The sequence below is a fragment of the Pseudoliparis swirei genome, chromosome 16 (genome assembly GCF_029220125.1).
Source record: "Pseudoliparis swirei isolate HS2019 ecotype Mariana Trench chromosome 16, NWPU_hadal_v1, whole genome shotgun sequence".
NCBI lineage: Eukaryota > Metazoa > Chordata > Actinopteri > Perciformes > Liparidae > Pseudoliparis > Pseudoliparis swirei.
Window position 1 is genome coordinate 22,588,264 of NC_079403.1, and position 24,447 is coordinate 22,612,710.

The following is a 24,447-nucleotide window of genomic DNA, read 5'->3' on the forward strand; positions in this document are numbered from 1 at the left end:
AAAACAGCATGGGGTGTAACATTAGACGCTGTTCTGAAGCTCGTGGGAGAGGTTTGCCCATGGGGACCTAAAATGAGGTCCCCATGGGTCTGTTTGCAGTCAGGTCGAAGTCCCCACCGGCATAGAAGTACAAGAGCACGCACACACACTGTCCTTGGGAAGCTATCATGCGTATCTGTTATTTAGAACACAAAGTTTCGTGCAGGATTTAACATGTTGGGGTTAACCGACACACCGGCGAGAGAGCACTGAGCTCCTCATCCACCGAACTACACTAACTGACCGAACACACAGACAAATAATGGTTCTGAAATGGTTCTTTAAAAGGCTTTGTGGTTTTTACGAAGAACCATCACCTACTAAATGGTGCCTTAAAGAACTATTTTTTGAAGGTTCTTTGAGACCTTTATAGGTTCTTTAAATAACTCTTTAAGGAAATCCTTCTTTAAAGAAGCCTGGTTTGAAAGGTTCTTGGTGGAACCAGAAATGGTGCCTTGAAGAAACATTTTTAAAAGGTTCTTATAGACACCTTTATAGGTTTTGAAGAACTATTTAAGGAAATGGTTCTTTAAAGAACCCTGGTTTGAGAGGCTCTTTGTGGAACCAGAAATGGTGCCTTAAAGAACCATTTCTTTATGGTTCTTTGAGACACCTTTATAGGTTATCAGAAGAACTACTTACGGAAATGGTTCTATAATGAACCCTGGTTTGAGAGGCTCTTTGTGGAACCAGAAATGGTGCCTTAAAGAACCATTTCTTTATGGTTCTTGGAGACACCTTTATAGGTTTTGAAGAACTATTTAAGGAAATGGTTCTTTAAAGAACCCTGGTTTGAGAGGCTCTTTTTGGAACCAGAAATGGTGCCTTAAAGAACCATTTCTTTATGGTTCTTTGAGACACCTTTATAGGTTATCAGAAGAACTACTTACGGAAATGGTTCTATAATGAACCCTGGTTTGAGAGGCTCTTTGTGGAACCAGAAATGGTGCCTTAAAGAACCATTTCTTTATGGTTCTTGGAGACACCTTTATAGGTTTTGAAGAACTATTTAAGGAAATGGTTCTTTCAAGAACCCTGGTTTGAGAGGCTCTTTTTGGAACCAGAAATGGTGCCTTAAAGAACCATTTCTTTATGGTTCTTTGAGACACCTTTATAGGTTATCAGAAGAACTACTTACGGAAATGGTTCTATAATGAACCCTGGTTTGAGAGGCTCTTTGTGGAACCAGAAATGGTGCCTTAAAGAACCATTTCTTTATGGTTCTTGGAGACACCTTTATAGGTTTTGAATAACTATTTAAGGAAATGGTTCTTTCAAGAACCCTGGTTTGAGAGGCTCTTTATGGAACCAGAAATGGTGCCTTAAAGAACCATTTCTTTATGGTTCTTTGAGACACCTTTATAGGTTATCAGAAGAACTACTTACGGAAATGGTTCTATAATGAACCCTGGTTTGAGAGGCTCTTTGTGGAACCAGAAATGGTGCCTTAAAGAACCATTTCTTTATGGTTCTTGGAGACACCTTTATAGGTTTTGAAGAACTATTTAAGGAAATGGTTCTTTAAAGAACCCTGGTTTGAGAGGCTCTTTGTGGAACCAGAAATGGTGCCTTAAAGAACCATTTCTTTATGGTTCTTTGAGACACCTTTATAGGTTATCAGAAGAACTACTTACGGAAATGGTTCTATAATGAACCCTGGTTTGTGAGGTTCTCTGTGGAACCAAAATTGGTTCTTCTATGGCATCGTTTTGAAGAACCGTTTCCGGCCTTTATTTGTTCTGTGTGTACTCTTCACACAAGTCGCATCCCAAGCGTCCTCGTACCGCCTCCCTCTCCACTCGTTCTTCTTGCTGTGCGTTTCTCTCCGTCTTCTCCTTGGTCGGTTCTCGTCATCCCGTCTCCGTTCGGAGCTCATCCCTCTCGCACGCTGACACGGCGGTGACCCCGTTCGCCGCATCGGGGGACTCCGAGCCAATCGGAGCTAGTGTTTCACGCCGCTCAACACCCCTTCCTTTCCTCTCCATCCCTTCTTCGCGGCTAACGCGGCTCATCCTGAAACCATTAGGGCCAAATTGCTAAATGGTTGAAATGTGCAACCGCTTAAGGCTTTGTCTTTAAGAGGAGTAATCTGGGATCTACTGTGGCAAGCGAGAGGAGGACGAGGTGGTCGGTGGGAGGGAGCCGCGTTACTGTGGGACGGAAACCGAGACGCACAGAGGTCGATGGAAGTCGCTTTCACATAGAAAACATCTCCCCATGTTTCTCTCTCTCTCTCCATAACCCGTGTTTTTATTATTCCGAGTCAGATTCATGGGAATGTGAGAGGCCGACGCAGTAATCGAGGTTAATACAGAATAAATATGTAATGTATAGTCATACTACCCACAGTGTGATATTTGCAGAGAGACCAAGAGTTGGCATACAGGCTTCTGTGAAAACACCCCTTTTAAAAAACCACAATCAATTGCTTTAATTACATTTATTTTTACTACACTCTCACTAGTTATAAGAAAATACGAACTCCCTCCACGGATTCTTTTTTTACATTTTTTTTTACGAGAACCGTGCTCAGCGCGTCCAAGGTTTTTTTCCGAGGAAGAAAAATCCCCTGGTGTACAGAGAATGTCTCTCCACCACCACCACCACCGTTTTCTGGCAGCAGCAGCTCCGTTTTCTTTGGAACAAATATATACGAAGCCGGTAACTAACGAACTGAGCATCCACGAAGAAGAAGCGAAAACATTGTAACGCTCTCTTATTGGTCTCTGAGGAGCACGGTGCAACAACAACAACAACGACAAAAAAAGGCCTCATCAATGACCGCTTATAAAACCTTGGACGAGTGTTTGAAGTGTTTCACTCGTTGGACCAGAAACAGACACGAGAGATGCTCATTGGACGACGGCCAGACCGGGAGACGAGACGGAGAGATCCCACAGACGGACCGAGAGGAGAGCAGCCGTTTGCATGTTGGACGTGCAGACCGTCAAATCCCCCCCCCCCCCCGAGTCCCAGCCAGAGGACTTTGATCTGTCACCGAGCTCATTACCGGGCCGACGGAGAGAAAGAAGAGATTCTGCAGAGAAGGTGCACAGACTTCTTCTTTTTTTCCCTTCTTCTTCTTCTTCTTCTGAGGTAATTGAAGACAGGGTCTCGTCCTCAGTTGTCCCGCGCGCTCTCTCATAGAAGGCAGACGTGCTGCGGTGAAGACGACCACCGCCGTCGCGTGAAAACACAGCTGGATCGCGGAGCCGCTCGGCTCTCCGGACGGAGAGGGAAGAGGAGAGAGAGAGGCGAGTGCAGACGGAGGTGTGAAATGAGAAGAGAGTGCAGAGCGCCATCGGCGAGAGATATGAGTGAAAGGGGGGGCGGGGATTATTTCCCTGCGATTGAATCACACTATTCAAATCAGGTTTTTTTGTACATCCCAATATCACACATCCCTGACCTTTGACCTCACATCGGATCAGAAAAAACTCCCAAGAAATATGAGAGAAAAACCTTTCACAGGGAAAAAAGGGGAAGAAGCCTTCAGGAGAGCAACAGAGGAGGGCTGCAGTATGCACAGAAGCAATAGATGTCATGTGACCAGATGAACAGCTTTAAAACTATATATTTATTTTGGTCGTGAAGACTTTCAAACAAATCTCAAATATCATGCTGCAAAAAAAGAAACATCAACCTCCCCGAGAGGGGCTTCCAGGTCCGAACCAAGACGGCAAACTTTAATACCAAAAATCTTTTTAACAAAGGCAGCGCAAGCCTTCTTTATTAACCTTTCACAATAAAAGCTCGAGACATTTAAGTCACATTTCCATGTTGTTTATTCGCTACGTAAAGCCCTCAATGTGAAAAAAGGAAATGCTTTATTTAATCGTCACGTGACCACGGCACATGCCTAGTGCAAAGATGGCATAACCAATATATCATTTATTAACCTTTCACAATAAAAGCTCGAGATGTATAAGATTTACATTTCCATGTTGTTTATTCGTTACGTAAAGCCCTTAATGTGAAAAAAGGAAATTCACCTTTTAATCGTCACGTGACCTCGGCACATCCCAAGTGCAAAGATGTAATAACCAATATGTCATTTATCAACCTTTCACAATAAAAGCTCGAGACAAAAAAGATTTACATGTCCATGTCGTTTATTCGTTACGTAAAGCCCTTAATGTGAAAAAAAGAAACACTCCATTTAATCGTCACGTGACCATGGCACATGCCTAGTGCAAAGATGAAATAACCAATATATCATTTGTATGGATGTGCCTTACTGGATTAATGTTTGACAAACATTTTACAACCTACAAAGCCTCTTTTGGGAATGTTGTGCAATTATATCCAAACAGTTTTAGGAATCCACATCAAATACAGCTGGAGTTTCCAAGGTGACCCAGAGAGAGAGAAAAACAAAACAAAGAATGGAAGCTCTTTTCTCACAAAGAAACAAATATTTCAAAACTTTAAAGCGGTCAAACAATAAAAAAACATCCATAAAAAGTCAACGTAAGAATGACTGTGAAAAGACACATGCAGATAGTCAGGCACAACATCTGCAAAAGCATTACAGGATAATGAAAGACCCACATCTATCCGACAAAGTATTCCCCTCCGCTTTTTTGTCATGGCATAACTTCCAAGCAGACATTTTCTGCCTCAAGTGTACGTGAAACATGATTGAAGAGGACAATATCAAATAACCCTCAGCGTTTAGCCCTTTTTTGCATTTGCTCCGGTGTAATTAATATAAAATGTCTTGGAAGCGGCCCCGGCTAACGACAGACATTAACTAGCTTTGGCTCTCCCCCCCCGTGACAAACTGGGAGAACTCGGCCTGAACCGCGGAGAAAGCCCATGAGCCAGCTGACTGATAGCAGCGATAAGGAGTTTTCAAGGTAACCACGCAAAACCAACCCGGTCCGCCTGTGGGAACGCAGCAGCAGAAGCAGAAGTCTGTTTGTTTTAATGAGCTCAGAAGTGTCTCCCTCCCGCATCACGCCGGAGTTCACACAGCAGTGCACATGTCGCGTCCGTGATGGATACGGTCATGATACATTAACGCACAGGGCTCTGTTTTGTCTCCCGCGCGAAAGAAGGGCCGGCTATCTCGCCGACGAGGCCCGGGTCACATTTTTAGAGTCCTTTCTCCTCTTCGTCGTGATTTGAAGCCGAGGGAGACGGGAATGGAGCGTTTTCTGTGAGATAGCTGCTGGGTTATAGTCCACGTCGGGGGTTTTTTTTTCTTCTTTTTTCGTCTGCTTGTCTTTTCAACACCAGGAGAAGTGATGCGGATTTATGAAGGCTGAGGATTCAACCAGAAGGCAGATGATGTCTGGCTGCTGTCGGCCTCTCGTCCACCGAGCTGCCGTTCTGCCGCGTCCAGCCCCTCAGCTGGCCTCACTGGGGATGTGCACTGCTTCATTTGTACCTGGTCCAGTATTTAGTGTGTGTGTGTGTGTGCGCTCGCTCTCTCCATTTCTTACGTTATTCAAAGCCGCCAAGAAAAATCACAGAATGCCGGCGGAGCGTATCGGCAGCAGGGAAAGCTCTCAGTGTTACGCAAGTGGACCAGACTCGTGTTGCCTGTGGCGAGTGATGCGTTTGACCTCGGCCAGGTGGGAGGAAGAGGAGGGGCGACTGCAGTGATGGAGAGTCTCGCAAGAAGCTTATGGCTACAAGTCCGATGGAGGGGGTCCAAGGAAAGCGACAGTGGGATGGGGGGGAGGGGTCTCTGGGGGTCTCTGCAGCTTTTTAAAGAAAGTCATTTGTTCACATTACAGAGAAACGACTCCTCACAGCAACCGGGAGCCGTCCATCCAAACCCCGGCAGATAGGGAAGATGGAGCCTCGGGGGAAACGGGGGGGGTTGGGGGGGGGGGTCTCTGTCCGGGCTCGGCTGCGTGTGACGGGTGACTTACTGCGTGTATGGAGGCCGACTGCAAGCCATCCCATAAATCACACACCACCCCTCTGGCCAAAGTCTGACGCCTTGCCGTCACTTATCATGGAGATTATGAAAAAACGACGTTCTCATCATCCGCTGTTTTATACGTCCTCTGTGTTCATGTTCTGTGTCTCCATCTCCGGTTTTCTCTCTCTCTCTCTGTCTGGGAATCCGTCTCTCTCTCTCTCTCTGTGTGTGTTTAGGTGTTTCTTTGCTTCCGTCACTCCGTCCTTTCCTTCCCTCCTGTTACCGTTTCGGCACCACAGCAGTAGTCACCCTTTACGAGGTGGGTCCGGCCTGTCGGCCGCAGGCTACCGCAGCCGGGCCGCGTTTGACAGACACACACACACACACACTTACGCACACACACACACGCTTAGATTCAGATTCTCTTAAAAAGCCCTCACAGGCGCACGTTACCGGCATCGGAGTGAGAGCCGTATAGGGCCGAGATCTGTTTCCAGTTTGAGAAAAACCTGCCCGTGTCCTTCCTAAACCCCCTGGGCTCCTGTGGGCGAGAGAGGGGAGAGAGCGAGGGGGGGGAGGGAGAGGGAGGGAGAGAGGGAGAGGGGGGGGGAGAGAGGGGGGGAGTGGATAGTGAGGGAGAGGGAGAGAGAGTGAGAGAGAGAGGGAGGGAGGGAGAGAGAGAGAGAGAGAGGGAGAGAGAGAGGGAGAGAGAGAGAGAAAGAGATGAAGAGAGAGAGAGAGGGGAGATGGAGAGAGAGAGGGAGGGGAGATGGAGAGAGGGAGAGAGAGGGGAGACGGAGAGAGAGAGAGAGGGAGGGAGGGAGAGAGAGAGACAGAGAGAGAGAGCGAGACAGAGAGAGAGAGAGGGGAGATGGAGAGAGAGAGGGGAGACAGGGAGAGAGAGGGGGGAGAGAGAGAGAGGAGAGGGGGGAGTGGATAGTGAGGAGAGAGGAGAGAGAGAGAGAGGAGACGGAGAGAGGGAGAGAGAGAGAGAGAAAGAGATGAAGAGAGAGAGAGAAGAGAGAGAGAGAGAGAGAGAGAGAGAGAAAGAGAGAGGGAGAGGGAGAGAGAGAGAGAGACAGAGAGACAGAGAGAGAGAGAGAGAGAGAGGGAGAGAGAGAGAGAGGAGAGAGAGAGAGAGGAGAGAGAGAGAGAGAGGAGAGAGAGGGGAGAGAGAGAGAGAGAGAGGGGAGAGAGAGTGAGAGAGAGAGAAAGGGAGAGAGAGAGGGGAGATGGATAGAGAGAGAGAGGGGAGACAGAGAGAGTGAGAGAGAGGGGGGGGGAGTGAGAGAGAGAGAGTTCACTAGCCTACACAAACAAATGGGATACAAATAGAAACATGTTCACTCAGACAGACTCACCCACCGACAGCTCAGCCCCTCTTCTTTTTTTACAGCGGTGTCAACAGCTTCAGCTCTCACACACACAGTCACAAACACACACACACACACACACAGTCACCAACAGACACACACACACAGTCACCAACAGACACACACACACAGTCACCAACAGACACACACACACAGTCACCAACAGACACACACACACACAGTCACCAACAGACACACACACACACACACAGTCACCAACAGACACACACACACACACACCAGCAGAGCACCTGTCGGCTGCGAGGCTCGCTCCAGGACGCCTTCGAGTCGTGAGCTCATCGGAAAAGCAATTAAAGGCCTGCAGGCCGGCGCTGGCGTCATGTTTTGTTTTGCTACTTGGCGTCGGAGTCAAACCCGACCTGTCCGAAGTCGTCTGGCTGACGGGGGCGGAGCTACGTAACGTTCACTTCTGTTTCTGTTTTGAGGAGCGAGACTCGTCTCGAACCAACAAGAGGAGAGCATATCTGTTTGTGTTTAGGGATATTGCCGTTGTGGTGGTCTGGGAAGATTCATCTATACTTGTGTGTGTGTGTGTGTGTGTGTGTGTGTGTGTCGCAATGAAGCGATTCTGTAGGGAGGGGGTCGATTAGCGACCCCCGTCGTCTACCTGGGGGGTTGGATGGCGAGGTCGTGACCCCTCTGACCCCAATCAGGAACCCTGGGTCTCCGCTGAGGAGACTTGCCGTTTGAACTCACGCTGACCTCGTCGTCGCGTGTCACGCTCGCAAAGACTGAACACAAGCAGATTTAAAAAATAAAAAAAAAGTTGCATAACATATTTTTTTAGAAACGATGTAACGTGATTAAAAAAATAGACAATACCAGGACAGAAAGATGTGTGTGTGTGTGTGTGTTTTGGTGTGTGTGTGTGTATGTGTGTGTGTGTGTTTAGGTGTGTGTGTGTGTGTGTGTTGGAGCACTGGGGAAAGGAGGACACGCAGACAGGACGTAGAGGTCAGAGGTCAGTCTGCTCTCCACTGTAGCCTCAGGCTGGGAGTCAGACGGCCCTAAAACAACACCGGCAGCCCCGCGCTCCCTTTCTGGAGGAGGAGGAGGAGGAGGAGGAGGAGGAGGAGGAGGAGGAGAAGAAGAAAGCCCTCCTTTGACATTAATAGGTCGTCTGTCGGCGAGTGTGTGTGTCCCCGGCCGCCGTGTCAACAACTAAGGGGGAGAGAGAGAGGATAGAAAGGATAGAGAGAGAGAGGATCGAAAAGAGGGAGAGAGGAGTGTGAGAGGGAGGAGAGAGAAAGGATAGAGAGGAGAAAGAGAGAGGAGAGAGGGAGCGAGAGGAGAGCGAGGAGAGAGGATAGGGAGGATAGAGGAGAGGAGAGGAGAAAGAGAGAGAGAGAGTAGTCTCTGTTTCTCCCAGAGAGAGGGCGTGTTAAGTGGAGTGACGGCGTCCGTCATTGGCTGAAGCCAAACGGGCGTGTCCACAGCGGCACGGCGTCTGAAGCCACGCCCACATGGCAGCATGAAGTTTAAGCACCGAGACACCTGCGTGTGTGTGTTTATTGTGTGTGTGTTGTCTGTGTTGTGTGTGTGTTGTGTGTGTGTTTATTGTGTGTGTTGTGTGTATGTGTACTGTGTGTGTGTTGCATCCCTGCAAACTTGTCACCTTTCGGTGAAATTCACCGTTTTGAACTCAAAATAGGTCGTCTACGTGAATCGTGGAGATCCGAAGAGTTTTTTTTGGGGGGGGGGGGGGTCATCTGGCCCGCTGCCGTTGAGATTGCAGTGAGACGCGGAGAAAAGTGTGGAGTGGTGCTCTTCGCAATAAAACATCTTTGATGGACGTGTCGCGTCTCGGCCAATCAGCGTTCAGATGTCCACAGCGTTTGGGGGTTCAGGTTAGCTTGAATGTTAGCCCGCTACATCTGCTGCTGTCACGCTGCACGGTGTAGCGATGCTAACAAAGTACCCGTACGTTAAACACGATGTGATTTAGCATATTTTTAGTATCGATACTTCATTAAGAGAGCGATCAGAGCGCACGCGCTGCTCCGTGTCGAGCTGTCTGCGCACACTGCGCTGCGCAGCTCACAGCGAGAGAAGTGGCGGAGCTTTAGAGACTTCGGCTTAAAGAATAAAAAGATGCCAGAAGTGAAATGTTTCAGTCTGTAAAGTTGTGTAACTCTCCAGCTGCTCATCCTGATGAACTGTGTATCATCTGGTCAGAGACTAACGGCCTCATAGTGTATCATCAATGCTATGATGGCTCCATGTAGTTTCATTCATATCTGGCTGTATTAATACTAATATTACTGTCATTTGTTAAGTGTTGAAAAAGTTGGTAAAAAGTGAACCATACAGATGTTTTATTTATTATTATAGATAAATATACCAGTCTCGTATTTATGGTACCATATTGTTTTTATGGTTTTGTATTGAATTCTGGTATCGGGTATCATGATATTTATGGCAGGTATGTAATATGTATAGAAGTTATAATATGAGTATCGTGACAAACGGGTAGAGACAGAACAGATTCAGGGAAAAGTCCATGAGGACTGTTCAGGCAACAAAAAAAAGTAAGTTGGTTCATGAATGACTTTAACCATATTATATATAATGACAATGTATATTTGTTATTACTATCATTATAGGGCTGAGTCAGAGCGGAGGACCTTTTGTTCTTTAACTGTTTATTATCATTATTTAGATTTGTGGTCAGAACAATAAAATGACTGTAGTTGTGGTTCTAAAAGCTTTGAGGCTTCAAGCAACGTGGATGTGGTGTGGTGACAAAAGGAAAAGAAAAAGTCACCTGCAGCCCCCCCCCCCCCCCCGTTGTCACCTTTTTCACCCCTCATGAGTTTGCAGGTATGGTGTTGTGTGTGTGTTTATTGTGTGTTTATTGTGTGTGTGTGTTGTGTGTGTTTATTGTGTGTTGTGTGTTTGTTGTGTGTGTGTTGTGTGTGTGTGTGTGTCCTCCACACAGTGTGTGCGTGGCTCCAGCACGTCCCCGACGCTGTGCGCTGAGCGACTCGTCTCCAATCAGACGTTTTATGAACTTTGATTTGCTCGTTTATCTCCGTCGTAACTTTTAAATAATCCGTCCTCCGAAGCAAAAAACGATTTATTGCTCCGCGACTCGCTCCTAAATCCCGTCGACCGCAGATTTGGAGTCAATCGAATATTTCTTCAGCCTCGTTCCCGTTTCTCTTTTGGGGGTCTTATGGAGGGGGGGGGGGCTGCAGCCACACTGTGGTGGAGAGAGTTCAAGCCACAGGGCTGAGGTTGTGAGTCTTCATCAGGAGGAGGGGTGGGGGGGATGGAGAGGTATGACAGCATGACGAGGAAGGGGTGGAGGTATGGTTTCAGGAGGAAGGGGTTAAGGAGGGCGAGGAAGAAAGGAAGGAAGGAAGGAAGGATGAATGAAGGAGGCTGGAGACACGGAGAGAGGAACAGTGAAGAAAGACAATTAGAAAGCTCAGATGAAGCGATAAATGGAGAAACGTGAGTCAGTTTGACCTGATCCAATGAGAAACCCCCCCCCCACACACACACACACACACACACATCTACACTTCCCCCCCCCCCCACCCACCCACCCACTAAAGGATTCTGTGCCAGTAACAAAACCGCGGTCCAGGGTTGAAGTGCACCTGGTGAATAATGATCAGACACACACACAAACACTAGCACATACACAACGTTATATTACATAACACACACACACACACACACACTGAGACTACAAATCACTGAATGTTGTTAAAGTGGAGCAAATTGAAACAGTTTTATTTGCATTGTTCACAGGGAATAATGGAGGAGGGAGCGACTCCTGCCAAGTTGGAGAGCGAACAAAAGTGTTTGTGTGTGTGTGTGTGTGTGTGTGTGTGAGAGTGTGTGTGTGTGTGTGTGTGTGTGTGTCTTCAGGGAGAGTTCATAATTGTGCTTTGTCCACGCTTCGGAGAGACATTAAAACGTGAGGCGAAGCAACAAGCAATCAGGCTTCGCTGGAAGGCGGATCGCACGCACGCACACACACACACACACACACACACACGCACACACACACACACACACACACATTTGCACGTTCACGCTTACACACTTGCAGCCTTTCCGCCCCGAGGCCTGAAACAGAAGACCGGGGGTTCCTGTCCAAAGCTCCATTAAACGGCCCGGAGTCCCGCTAGAGCTGAAACATCCTCGGCCCGTCGTGCCGGGGACATTCCGCGGCACGCCGGAGACCCCGGCGCTAATCCCGCCGGCATGGGAGTCATTATTGATCGGATCCTAACGCATTACCTCAGGGCCCCGCTTATTGTTGGTGGAGATTATTACTTAAGAGTAAACCAAAACCCGGAGAAAAGGGCTCTCGAGTTTCATAGAAACGGATCAAGAGAAAATGTTTTCCTTGGCTTACGCCTCTCTTTGAACGGAGCGATTGGCAACAAACGGCGGGGTCACCGGGGGGGGGGGGACCACTCTCCTCCTCGCCGTTCTGTCACCTGACGTGGGTTGCAGCAGCGATCCGCATCATAACTGCAGTGGCAGAGTTTCTCCTTCATTCCGCGCTCCTCTTGGATTCTCTGAATTAATCACCGGTTCATTGGAAAACCTGGAAAAAATCATGGAATTAAAAAAAAAATTATTTACACGCCTGGAAATGTCCTTGAAAATACTTTTTTATCACAACAGTTGTGGAAAAGTCATGGAAATGTTGTCTTGTTCATTTACGCAGTTTGATAAAAAGAATAAACATGTATCTAAATATTTACTCTTTTTATCAAACTATCGTCTCTTATTCATTTGTGTCATTTAAGGCCATGGAAATGTGGTTTAAAGTCATGGAAAGGTCATTGAAAGGTCATGGAAATCCATTGGTCAACATGTGTGTGAACCCTGTTTATAGTTATTAAGATTAAACAATAAATACAAGGGATAATCTAAAAATACAATCCAAAGATGTAGTAATTTCCAGGCCTGGAAAAGTCCCCAAAAAAAAAGAAATCACCCAATTTTTTTTTTTTAAGTCCTGGAAATTTAATTTGAAAATAATGAATATATTTTTTGAAAGGAAGACGCTCGAAAATATAAGCCAGCGGATTCATCATCATCATTGGTTGCCATCCTCTTCCGAGCGTCATTATTAAATCTCCCGCGTGTCTTTTCCTTGTCTCTCCGTCCAGGTGCGATCCTGCTGGTCAGCGTCCAGGGCGTCTCCGTCAACGTGGACCCGGTGTTCTGCACCTGGCTGCTGTACCAGCCGCACAGGGGGGGGGCCGGCCGGCAGCAGCAGCAGGTACCCCATCCACACGTCTCTTTTTACATTTTGTTTACCACATTTAAACATGTTTCACACTCCGTGGAGAACAAGCAGCCGCGTGACCCTGAAGGCATCGTCAACGTCTCCCTCCCTCCACTTCTCCTTTTCTCTCTCTGTGTGCTCGGCTGTCTGTCTTCCATCCCCTCTCTCTCTATTTATTTGACAGGGGGGGGGGGGGGTCACGGTGATGGTTATAGACATTGAATGTCTCTGTGCCCACACTACACACACACACACACGCTCTGTTCTATTGCCAACGACATAGCACAGGTTCACCCCATAAAGGTACGTCAAGATATAGTACATTAAAGTATCATATTGTAATACTTTTTGTTTTGTTTTAACAAGTTGCGCTCTGTTTCATGCCTCCTGCAGTTTAGAAGGGCTGTCAGTGTGTGTGTGTGTGTGTGTGTGTGTGTGTGTGTGTGTGTGTGTGTGCATACACTTGCATGTGTGTGACAGACAAAGAGAGAGGGAGTTGATTGCACCAACTCCTTCATCTGGAGGTTATTGCTGTACGAGGGTAAACAGATGTTATGAGTTTGAACTGCAGCCAGTGTGACAAACACTCACACACACACGCACGTGAGTGTGTGAGTGTGTGAGTGAGTGTGTGTGTGTGTGTGCGCTCGCTCAGCTGCCTGTCAGGGTCACTCCTCAAGGCCTGGCCCCGATGTAGACCTTCAGCTGAAGGCCACACAGCAGCCTGTGAAGGACAAGGGAGGGGAGGGGGGGTGAAGGGGGGGAGGGGGGGGGGACTGGTAGGGCCAGGATGGCAGGGAAGTGATGCGAATGAAGGACAGACGGACGAGAGAAGAAGAAGAAGAAGAAGAAGAAGAATGTGTATGTGTGTAAGACGAGTATGAGACAGAAGCAGCGTCGCAAACAGGGACTCCAGAGAGAGAGAGAGAGAGAGAGAGAAGCAAATAGGCATTTTGCCTTGGCTGTCTTCACCACTCCTCAGTGTGTGTTTGTGTGTGTGTGTGTGTGTGTGTGTGTGTGTGTAGAAGGAGTTAGCTCATACGATGTCATCCATCAGGAATGAGCGATGGTCATTGGGTAAGGTACCTACTTTTAACAAAGAGCTTTGAAATATTTTCCATGAAGTGCACAAAGTGAATTAGTTTATTTTTCTCTTTCCCAAACCAACGGAGACGTGTTTGTGTCTCCGGTCGTCTCCGCGTCGCGTGTTCCCCGCTCACCGGCGTGTTGTCGTGGCGTCACGGATCCACGCCAAACGGACCGTTGGCGCGGAAAGTTTTCCTTTTCGCGGCTTCGCTTACTTTCTTTCTTACCTTTCACAATAAAAGCCTTTGACGTAAACACTGCATCGCCGCTCACCAGAGGGTACCTGGAGGTCCACCTGGAGCGTGTAGCATGTTCCTTAAAAGCATCGGAGGTAAAAACCTAGAATACAGATTCTATTATTTATTATTATTTTCTAATAAAGAGTATTTTTTAACATCCCTCTAGCAGATTTTTAGAGGTGCTCGACATGGAACGGCTCCCAGCGCTTCAATGGCTGAGCCGTCAGCTAGCAGCTAACGGTGTGTGTGTGTGTGTGTGTTTGTTTGTGTGTGTGTGTGTGTGTCATTGGCCTGCAGCCTTGTGCAGCTGCATCATAGCCTAGCGCTGATGCTAATGGGGTTTCCTTATTTCTTATTTCAGATTGACCTTCCACTCTTCTGTCTTTAAGCCGCCGCACTGCCTGTCTGTGTGTGTGTGTGTGTGTGTGTGTGTGTGTGTGTGTGTGTGTGTGTGTGTGTGTGTGTGTGTGTGTGTGTGTGTGTGTGTGTGTGTGTGTGTGTGTGTGTGTGTGTGCGGCCTACGAGCAGCATGGGAGACTGCTCAAGAATAATATGGTGCTGTCACTATTCCGTGTTGGTCTTGGAGGCCTCTGTTGTGTTCCACCGCATCTCTCTCTCTCTCTCTCTCTCTCTACCTCCCTTTTTTTCTGCCTTGCATTGCATCGCGTCACCTTTCCGAACCCACGTCTCTAAAGTCTAAAATTATCTCCGGGGTCGCGGCCTCACTAACGCAGAACAACGGAGGAGCGATAAAGAACCAACGCCCCCCCCCCCCCCCCCGTTAACGGACCGTTTCATCGCGTCACACCACCGAACGCGGCGCGTCTCCTTCCCTGTGACCTCACCGGCGCTCTGTCGTGGCTTTGATGTCATTGCAGACTCCGGGTTCGGCGCCCGCGGCCAAGAGGAGAGAGGACGAGGCGTCGGCCGGGAGCGCTCCGCTGGCCAAGGAGCCGTCCAATCAGGCGTCGGACTACGCCAGCAGCCCGGTGAAAACCAAAACGGTGACAGGTGGGTTTATTGAAGCTATTACCGTGACATTAATGAGACATTTACATTATATCATGCTTTTTAAAGGTACACAAATTCAGATTCATATACAAACGAAAAAACTGCGACGACAGTTACGTCTCCTTTTTAATAAACACACACTAACTATTTTTTTTTACGGGAATGGTCTTTCAGTCGCAGAATAACCTTATTTTTGTGTTTATTTGTTCCTGCGTGTCACCCCCGTTGCAGTGAAGCCATGTTACGATGCAGTTACATAACACACTCGCAGCTCGCTGACACCTGAGTGAACTCCGTTTCCCAGAGGACACCACACACACACACACACACACACACACAGGCACGTCCTCCTCTGGTAGTATTACCGTGGGCTCGGGTGCCCAGAATAGATGAGTGGCTTGGCCGCGTGGAGGCGTCCTCCATGCCAGCTTTCCGCTTTTCTGGGACCCCCCTGCTCAGAGCAACACACACACATACATACACACACACATACATACACACACACATGCGCACAGAGAGTACATGCACACATGTACACACTATACAGGCTGGCAGGTTTTTACGATGTACATGTACATACTTGTGAATGCCACACACACACACACACACACACAATGACACACACACACACTCATGTGCAGCTTGAAAAAAAATCTTTTTAGATCCTTTCCAGAACTTTCCAAATCGGTCTCTTAAGTAGGAAACTCTGAACCTCTTGGATGGAGATGGCCAGAAAGGGAGGAGAGGACCGAGATGAGCTGACGTCAGCGTGAAGTAGAAGCTTTTAGGCTTCGTGTTGATGGGGGTAGGAAGAGGTGACACTTCTTACTCCATAAGGTGCTCATTTTAATCAATTTAAGATTTTTAATTTTAAATTTTTTTTCCTCTGGAAAATACAAGATTTCAATTGGTGCTTTTGCATGATAGTTTTTAGGGGGAACTTATTTTGTTTTAGTTCTTTCGATGAAACAAACAAGTGTCGGTTGACTTAGAATGTATTTAGTTAAAGACGGCCGGAGTGGGAGGAGTTACGCTGCTCTATAATCATGGAAAAAAGCAAGCGCAGCTTTTTTATTATTTAAACCTTTATTTAACCAGGTGAGTCCCATTGAGATTAAAAATCTATTTTTTAGGGTGACCTGGACAAGGCAGCATAACAACACAAGAAACACGTAGTTTAAAACAAAAATAACAGAACAAACACGTTAAAATAAACTAAAATGGAGGAGACAGAGCCCCGAACTGTCTTCATTTTCACATTATTACGTTTTACTGCCATGTAAAACGTTAAAAAGGTTAAATTATTGTCTGTGAATTATCACACAGTTCTGGGTTTTCTGGGCTTCTGTTGACTGATTTAAGACGTGTTCTCTTTGGAGAGGAAATTATTCTGAACCTAGCACTTTTTTATTATAATTGTTTTAAACCTTTATTTAACCAGGCGAGTCCCATTGGGATTATAAATCTCTTTTTCGAGGCTGACCTGGAGAAGACAGCATAACAACATAAGAAACACGTAGTTTTAAGCAAAAAACACAGAACAGACGAGTTAAAAGAAACTAAAAGTTAAGAGACGGAGACATAACTCAGTTAATTTAACATTTGACCAATATTACATTAATTTGACCCCATTCAATGTTTAATGTCGGTGTTCTTCAACAAACATCACTTAAACTTGGAAACAATATTAATTCTAATAATTTTCTGAGGTTTTAATTGCTGGCAGGAGGGTGAACATTGAATCGGGTCAAAATGGAGGGTGTAATATTGATTCGGGTCAAAATGACCCTAAGGCAACACAAGGGTTAAGAAACATTTACATTTTTGGGAACCCTGCCTCCATTTAATTTGTGTTTACATTCGGTACACATTCAGGAGCTAGCGTAGCATAGAAGTGCTAATGCTACTTAAGGATGTGCTAACTCTCTCTATTGATGTTGACGTGGACGCGTGGATATCTCCTTTCCGGGTTTCCGCACGTATCGATGAGAGTCTACCTAGTCGATGCTAAGCTCCGATTGGCCAGTCTATGTTCAAGGGGTGGGACTTAGCGAGGGGGTCAATTCACCAACGGAGCAACTGCCGTGCAAAAGGCCTTGGGATGGTATTTGATCACTTTTGGAGGAATCCATCATGGACCAAAAAAACACACGTATTCCTCCACTCCTACCTGGGAGGAAGGCTGGAAGTCGGAGAGAATAGAGAGCTGTCCATCACACAACAGAGACGGTTATCATTTAATACTCACACGGTGCGTTCACGGACCTCATCGTCATATTTAATTAACGCTGGGCCGGCTTCGTGTGACCGGACGAGCGAACAGAGTTTTCTAAAAGTCGAATAAATAAATACGTAAAAGAAAAAGAGGAAAAACAAAAAGACTTCCCAGCCGCTCGACTGTTTGACTCTCACGGTGTTTAGGCTCCACGTCCTCTAAACACTTTAACGGTTGAAACGTTCTCTGCCAAAGCGGCGCAGTGAAGAGTCGGGAGGGGAAATAAGCAAGAGGGTTGTTTGTCTTCTTTCTTTTTCAAATTTTTTTTTTTTTAAGTCCCTGGGAAAAACGTGTGTTCCCAACAGGAGTGATGAATCCCGGGTTTCGGGGTGAAGTCATCCCGTGGCCGTAAATAACATTGCGTGTCTGTGACGTCCCCCCCCCCCCTCCTTACCCCACACCCAATGTCAAGTGTTTCGATAGGAAAAATGCTCCTTTTTGACATTTCGGAGTCCAAAAAAAAAAGAAGGCCATTAGCGTTGTTTCCCCGCTCGCTTTAAAAGCTCACCGCTGAAAAGGTCACGCCGCCTTCCTCCTGGGTTTTTTTCCCTCTGTTCCTTGTTTCATCCAAAATGAATTTGGCACTAATGGCTTTCCCAAACCGCAGCATCTTTGCTTACTCATATCTCAGCGGTGCAGTCGCTCATTAGGGGTCGTCGGTAAACATTCACCTCGGCTCACATGAAGCTGCATCAGGCTGCAGCTCGTCAGCGACACTCGGCCGAGTGGAGCGCGGCCTCCGATCCACCAGCTGTCTATTAGTGTTGCTCGGCACTACCAATACGCCCGTTTTATTAGCGCGGATACTTTAGGAATGGCAGTGTTTTAATAAGAGTATTTATGAGTTGACGAAGCCGACTCACGGATCAAAACCTGGCATTTCAGGACTGTAGCCGAGCGCTCTGGATTGTCTCTATCTCCCAAAAACACGCTCGAATGCGGTCGGTAATGTAATGGCCCCTAAAGTGGTTAATTTATCTGTCTTTGTGTTCCCTGTACCGAAGCATTAGCCGATTAAGATGTTATCACACAACCTCGCTTCAAAACAAGCATCTTCTTCTTCTAATTGAACAAATGGAAGATGCTGTGCGTGCCATGCTTTCAGAGCATTCTTACCTTTCACAATAAAAGCCTGAGATATACACACTGCATCACATTTATATATAAATAAGTATATATATATATATATATATATGGATGAATATATTTTTTTCAATATATATATATATATATGGAGAAATCTAAATATATATATATATATTTCCAGTATTTATATATATATATATATATATACTGGAAAAATATATACAGATATATATATATATTTATATACATATACTGTATATATATATTTAATATTCATCCATATACATATATATATATATATACATATTTCTCCATATGTATATATATATAAAATGTGTTATATATATATATGTATATATATATACATTTCTCCATATATATATATATATATTTCTCCATATACATATATACTGTATATTTCTCCATATATATATACATAGATATATATATATATATATATATTTCTCTAGTCCTGGCTGGATATTACAATGGATGAACCCACTCTGGTACAATAATCTTCTCCTGTTGTTTTATGGCTTTGTTTCACCCCCTCTGCTGCTTTCAAACTTGTATTAATGACTAAAAAAAAGAAAATGTGTACGGTCAATGTTCTGTCATTCATTACTCCATAACCTTTTACCCCGATGTGTTGGGCTCATGCTGAGGTATTGTGTGTCTGTGTATCGAGATGTATCGTGGCAACTCTACCGCCGATGTCCGTGACGTGGTGTTTACCTTCTTGTTTTTCTCACGCTGGGTAGCAGTCTGTTTGTCTTTGTTTCTTTTCTTCGTCATGCTGTCTGCGTTTGCGTCACTCTGTCTCCCACTCAGGTGTTTGTAAATGACTGAAAACAAAAGCCCCGTAAACTGGATTTTTAAAAATTAACCGGACGGTTAATTTAAAAAAATTAACAGATCCAACAAATCCAGTTTTGAAATGTCAAGCGGACCACACACGTGGGCTAAAATTCGTACCTCTTGCCATGTTTAGCAACCTATTTGTAGCCGGCATCTCATTATAGGACTGAGTTTAGTCCAGAAACATACACTGAGTCAGACTCATGCTCTTTTCTTATCCAAATATTTCTCTTGAGAAGTGAAAACAAGACATTGGTAACTAGGGGCTGGTACTGTATTTTGTTGAAATCCAACCCTCGGTGCCCCAAACCTCTCTTAACACCACGTTGGAATGGAGCTCACCAGTAAATGAATAGCATCTTCCCCTGGAAATGTCTGCGGTGTTACAGGAGGAGGATGTAATGAAAAGTTACAAATTGTTTCCGCGAGCAATCAGAATAAGGATAGGGCCGAGGCATTTAGGCCCTTGTGGTTTCAATCATGGGGAAACAATAAGCCAGAAGATCTCGATAGACTCGCAGCACGGCAGGTATTCAGTTTCCTTCATCCCAGAACCACCTTATCCGTGTTACACTATAATGCATCCTTCCTGCAATAAAATACTCTGTTTCTCAGTGAGTCCCGTGACCTTACATCTCGGGGCCGCGGATGAAAAATGTTCTCGAATCGTCGGCGATACTTGATACGGACTCTTTTTTTCTTTTATTTTTGGGGGTTTGAGATTCACGAATTGATTTTCCGTTCCAACTCATTTCTCTTAATACTACGTATGTTTCTGTGATTAATTGCAGGAGGATAAACGGAACGTTAATTCTTCATATTGTAATATTCCCAGGATTTCGGGGGACACTGGATACGCAGAAACTCGATATGCAGACTGATCTATCCGGATAGTTAGCTTTCCCTTTGGGTAACAGTTGAGTAATGTAGAATAATGAGCGCTCAGGTAGAGAACATGTATAGCAGGGCTCTCAAGTTTTGAAGACAGGCAAGAGTGACATTTCCAACGAAGCTAACGGAGGATAATGTTTGTGTCTCTTTTAGACAACTGCCTTTTTCAATACACTAAATTTGACAGAGGTATTTACAGATTTATTTTATATCATAGAACAGAATGGCAGAAGAAGAACAAGCTAACGTTCGGCTAACGGTCACATGACTTGACGTCATCACCGCTAAGCTAACGGAGGATAGTTTTTGTGTCTCTTTTAGACAACCACCTTTTTGAAGAGACTAAATTCAACTGAGAGGTCTTTACAGATTTATTTTATATCGTTGAACAAAACGGCAGAAGAAAACCAGCTGAATTTCGGCTAACGGTCACATGACTTGACGTCATCACCGCGAAGCTAACGGAGGATAATGCTTGTGTCTCTTTTAGACAACTGCCTTTTTCACTCCACTAAATTTGACAGAAGTATTTACAGATTTATTTTATATCGTAGAACAGAATGGCAGAAGAAGAACAAGCTAACGTTCGGCTAACGGTCACATGACTTGACGTCATCACCGCTAAGCTAACGGAGGATAATGTTTGTGTCTCTTTTAGACAACTGCCTTTTTCAATACACTAAATTTGACAGAGGTATTTACAGATTTATTTTATATCATAGAACAGAATGGCAGAAGAAGAACAAGCTAACGTTCGGCTAACGGTCACATGACTTGACGTCATCACCGCTAAGCTAACGGAGGATAGTGTTTGTGTCTCTTTTAGACAACCACCTTTTTTAAGAGACTAAATTCAACTGAGAGGTCTTTACAGATTTATTGTATATCGTTGAACAAAACGTCAGAAGAAAACCAGCTGAATTTCGGCTAACGGTCACATGACTTGACGTCATCACCGCGAAGCTAACGGAGGATAATGCTTGTCTCTTTTAGACAACTGCCTTTTTCACTCCACTAAATTTGACAGAAGTATTTACAGATTTATTTTATATCGTAGAACAGAATGGCAGAAGAAGAACAAGCTAACGTTCAGCTAACGGTCACATGACTTGACGTCATCACCGCTAAGCTAACGGAGGATAGTGTTTGTGTCTCTTTTAGATAACCACCTTTTTGAAGAGACTAAATTCAACTGAGAGGTCTTTACAGATTTATTTTATATCGTTGAACAGAATGGCAGAAGAAGAACAAGCTAACGTTCGGCTAACGGTCACATGACTTGACGTCATCACCGCTAAGCTAACGGAGGATAGTGTTTGTGTCTCTTTTAGACAACCACCTTTTTGAAGAGACTAAATTCAACTGAGAGGTCTTTACAGATTTATTTTATATCGTTGAACAAAACGGCAGAAGAAAACCAGCTGAATTTCGGCTAACGGTCACATGACTTGACGTCATCACCGCGAAGCTAACGGAGGATAATGCTTGTGTCTCTTTTAGACAACTGCCTTTTTCACTCCACTAAATTTGACAGAAGTATTTACAGATTTATTTTATATCGTAGAACAGAATGGCAGAAGAAGAACAAGCTAACGTTCGGCTAACGGTCACATGACTTGACGTCATCACCGCTAAGCTAACGGAGGATAGTGTTTGTGTCTCTTTTAGACAACCACCTTTTTGAAGAGACTAAATTCAACTGAGAGGTCTTTACAGATTTATTTTATATCGTTTAACAGAATGGCAGAAGAAGAACAAGCTAACGTTTGGCTAACGGTCACATGACTTGACGTCATCACCGCTAAGCTAACGGAGGATAGTGTTTGTGTCTCTTTTAGACAACCACCTTTTTGAAGAGACTAAATTCAACTGAGAGGTCTTTACAGATTTATTTTATATCGTTGAACAAAACGGCAGAAGAAAACCAGCTGAATTTCGGCTAACGGTCACATGACTTGACGTCATCACCGCTGGTTAACGGAGGATAATGCTTGTGTCTCTTTTAGACAACTGCCTTTTTCACTCCACTAAATTTGACAGAAGTATTTACAGATTTATTTTATATCGTAGAACAGAATGGCAGAAGAAGAACAAGCTAACGTTCGTTAACGGTCACATGACTTGACGTCATCACCGCTAAGCTAACGGAGGATAGTGTTTGTGTCTCTTTTAGACAACCACCTTTTTGAAGAGACTAAATTCAACTGAGAGGTCTTTACAGATTTATTTTATATCGTTGAACAGAATGGCAGAAGAAGAACAAGCTAACGTTCGGCTAACGGTCACATGACTTGACGTCATCACCGCTAAGCTAACGGAGGATAGTGTTTGTGTCTCTTTTAGACAACCACCTTTTTGAAGAGACTAAATTCAACTGAGAGGTCTTTACAGATTTATTTTATATCGTTGAACAAAACGGCAGAAGAAAACCAGCTGAAGTTCGGCTAACGGTCACATGACTTGACGTCATCACCGCGAAGCTAACGGAGGATAATGCTTGTGTCTCTTTTAGACAACTGCCTTTTTCACTCCACTAAATTTGACATCGTAGAACAGAATGGCAGAAGAAGAACAAGCTAACGTTCGGCTAACGGTCACATGACTTGACGTCATCACCGCTAAGCTAACGGAGGATAATGTTTGTGTCTCTTTTAGACAACTGAATTTTTTTAAGACACTAAAATCAACAGAGGTATTTACAGATTCATTTTAAATCGTAGAACAAAATGGTAGAAGAGGAACAAGCTAACTTTCGACTAACAGTCACATGACACTAAATTCAACAGAGAGGTATTTTCTTATATATTGGAATAAAACGTTCAAATCTTTTCAGCTTCTGGTAACGACAGACCTTATTTTAAGGCATCGAACCATAAAAACGTTGACTCATTTCCAAGTTGTAGGAGTTTCACAATAACGACTCGTAAATAATATCGTTTTTTGCCCCTTTAGTTTTTATTTGCCTGTGTTTAACGTCACGTGACAAAAGTGCACTTTCGTGGGATAACGTAAAGATGCATATCAAGGCATACTTATACTGGGACCTGGCGGCAACATCCGGATCTGAATCCGCTTCCATTTTAAAACAATTATTGTGAAACTTATATGCCGTGGTCAAACATAGCACATTTTTGATGTAAGACCAGGTTTTTGAATCCTGCCAAATAAGCAGAATAACTTGAAGTGAGACTGACGATGACTGAAAGACCAAAGGTCATGGGAATAACAAATGGACTCAGTTTTTGGGGGTGGATTTTCCTTTGTAAAGCCTTTCACCTCATGGGAAGAGCTGCTGAACATCTTTAAGATCGTAATCGTCCTCTCTAAAGACGATTTATTAATCCCCTCACCATGTGTGGAGCACACTTGAATACGGAAATGGACGTTTAAACGGTGTGATGACGGGGGGGCCTCACTCCGACTCCGTTATGAGTTTATCATGCATGCCTGTGGACATAAAGCTTTCTCCCGTCAGCAGGGTACCGTTTCATCTTCTCAAAGCCGTGTAGCCGCAGCGAGTGATCTGAAGGATTTCTCCGAATCTATTGGTAATTGCTTGCGTGTTTACCCCGGGACATCCGATCCAGCGGTTTAGCATGAGGTTGAATCAATCAGCCACGATAATTTACCAAGAAGGGGGGTCGAGACCGATGTGAATGGAGCTGAGCAATGTCCATTGTCTCTTGATGGGCCCTTAATATCATCGGCTGTGATGGAGCAAGACTTTTGGGGGCAAATTAATATTTTGCCAGAAAATAAATTGTGTTTTGTTAAAAAATTAGTTGAAATTGAGCAGCTCATTTTTCCCTCTTGGAACAAGGGAGCCTTTTTTTCCTTCTTCTTCTTTTGGACTAAATGATCGTTTGGCCTTGTTCCTCGATAGCTTGTTCTGACGTGACGACAAATAAACGTCCAGATGTATGACACGGTTCGGGTTTTTTTGAGTCAGCCTGCCTCATAATTTCTCCGGGGACTCTTCAGGGGGGTTTTTACTTTTCAGTCCTCAGTCATCTGGGTGGGTAAACACCGGGAGGATATGTGCAGGTTGTGTGCCAGTCCGAGTCAACACGTGTGCCGACAGCCATTCGCAGCGGAGCGTTTGGGGAGTAAACACACATGAGACCCGGCTCGGGCTCGGCGGTGGCAGCCGGCCAACTGGACTGCCACCAGTGCCGCTACTCGGCTGACCTTCAGGGGAAGACGTCATCGCGAGGCTCTTATAGGAACCGCTCTGCGGGTGTTTCACTGAATGAATATGACTCTCCGAAAAAATATTTAGTCCCTCCAATGGTTGCGGTACTTGTGTGCCGGGTTCAACCCTAGATGACTACACTTTAAGTTTATGAGGAGCTGCTTATATTAACCCTCCTGTTACCTTGGGGGTCAATTTGACCAAAATAGTTTGGGATGATATTGAGGTCACTATAACATGCAAT

The 24,447-nt window shown here is 45.1% G+C and overlaps 1 protein-coding gene across 5 annotated transcripts in view; it reads left to right on the top strand.

Annotated features, from left to right (window-relative positions):
• LOC130206618 (intermembrane lipid transfer protein VPS13B-like) overlaps positions 1–24,447 on the top strand; it is a 401,351-nt gene that overhangs the window by 151,281 nt on the left and 225,623 nt on the right. For all 5 annotated transcript variants that reach the window (XM_056434667.1, XM_056434665.1, XM_056434669.1 and 2 more), the window contains exons 20-21: positions 12,447–12,559; positions 14,769–14,901. In XM_056434667.1, coding sequence (XP_056290642.1) covers positions 12,447–12,559; positions 14,769–14,901 — 246 coding nt within the window. The remainder of the gene's footprint in view (positions 1–12,446; positions 12,560–14,768; positions 14,902–24,447) is intronic.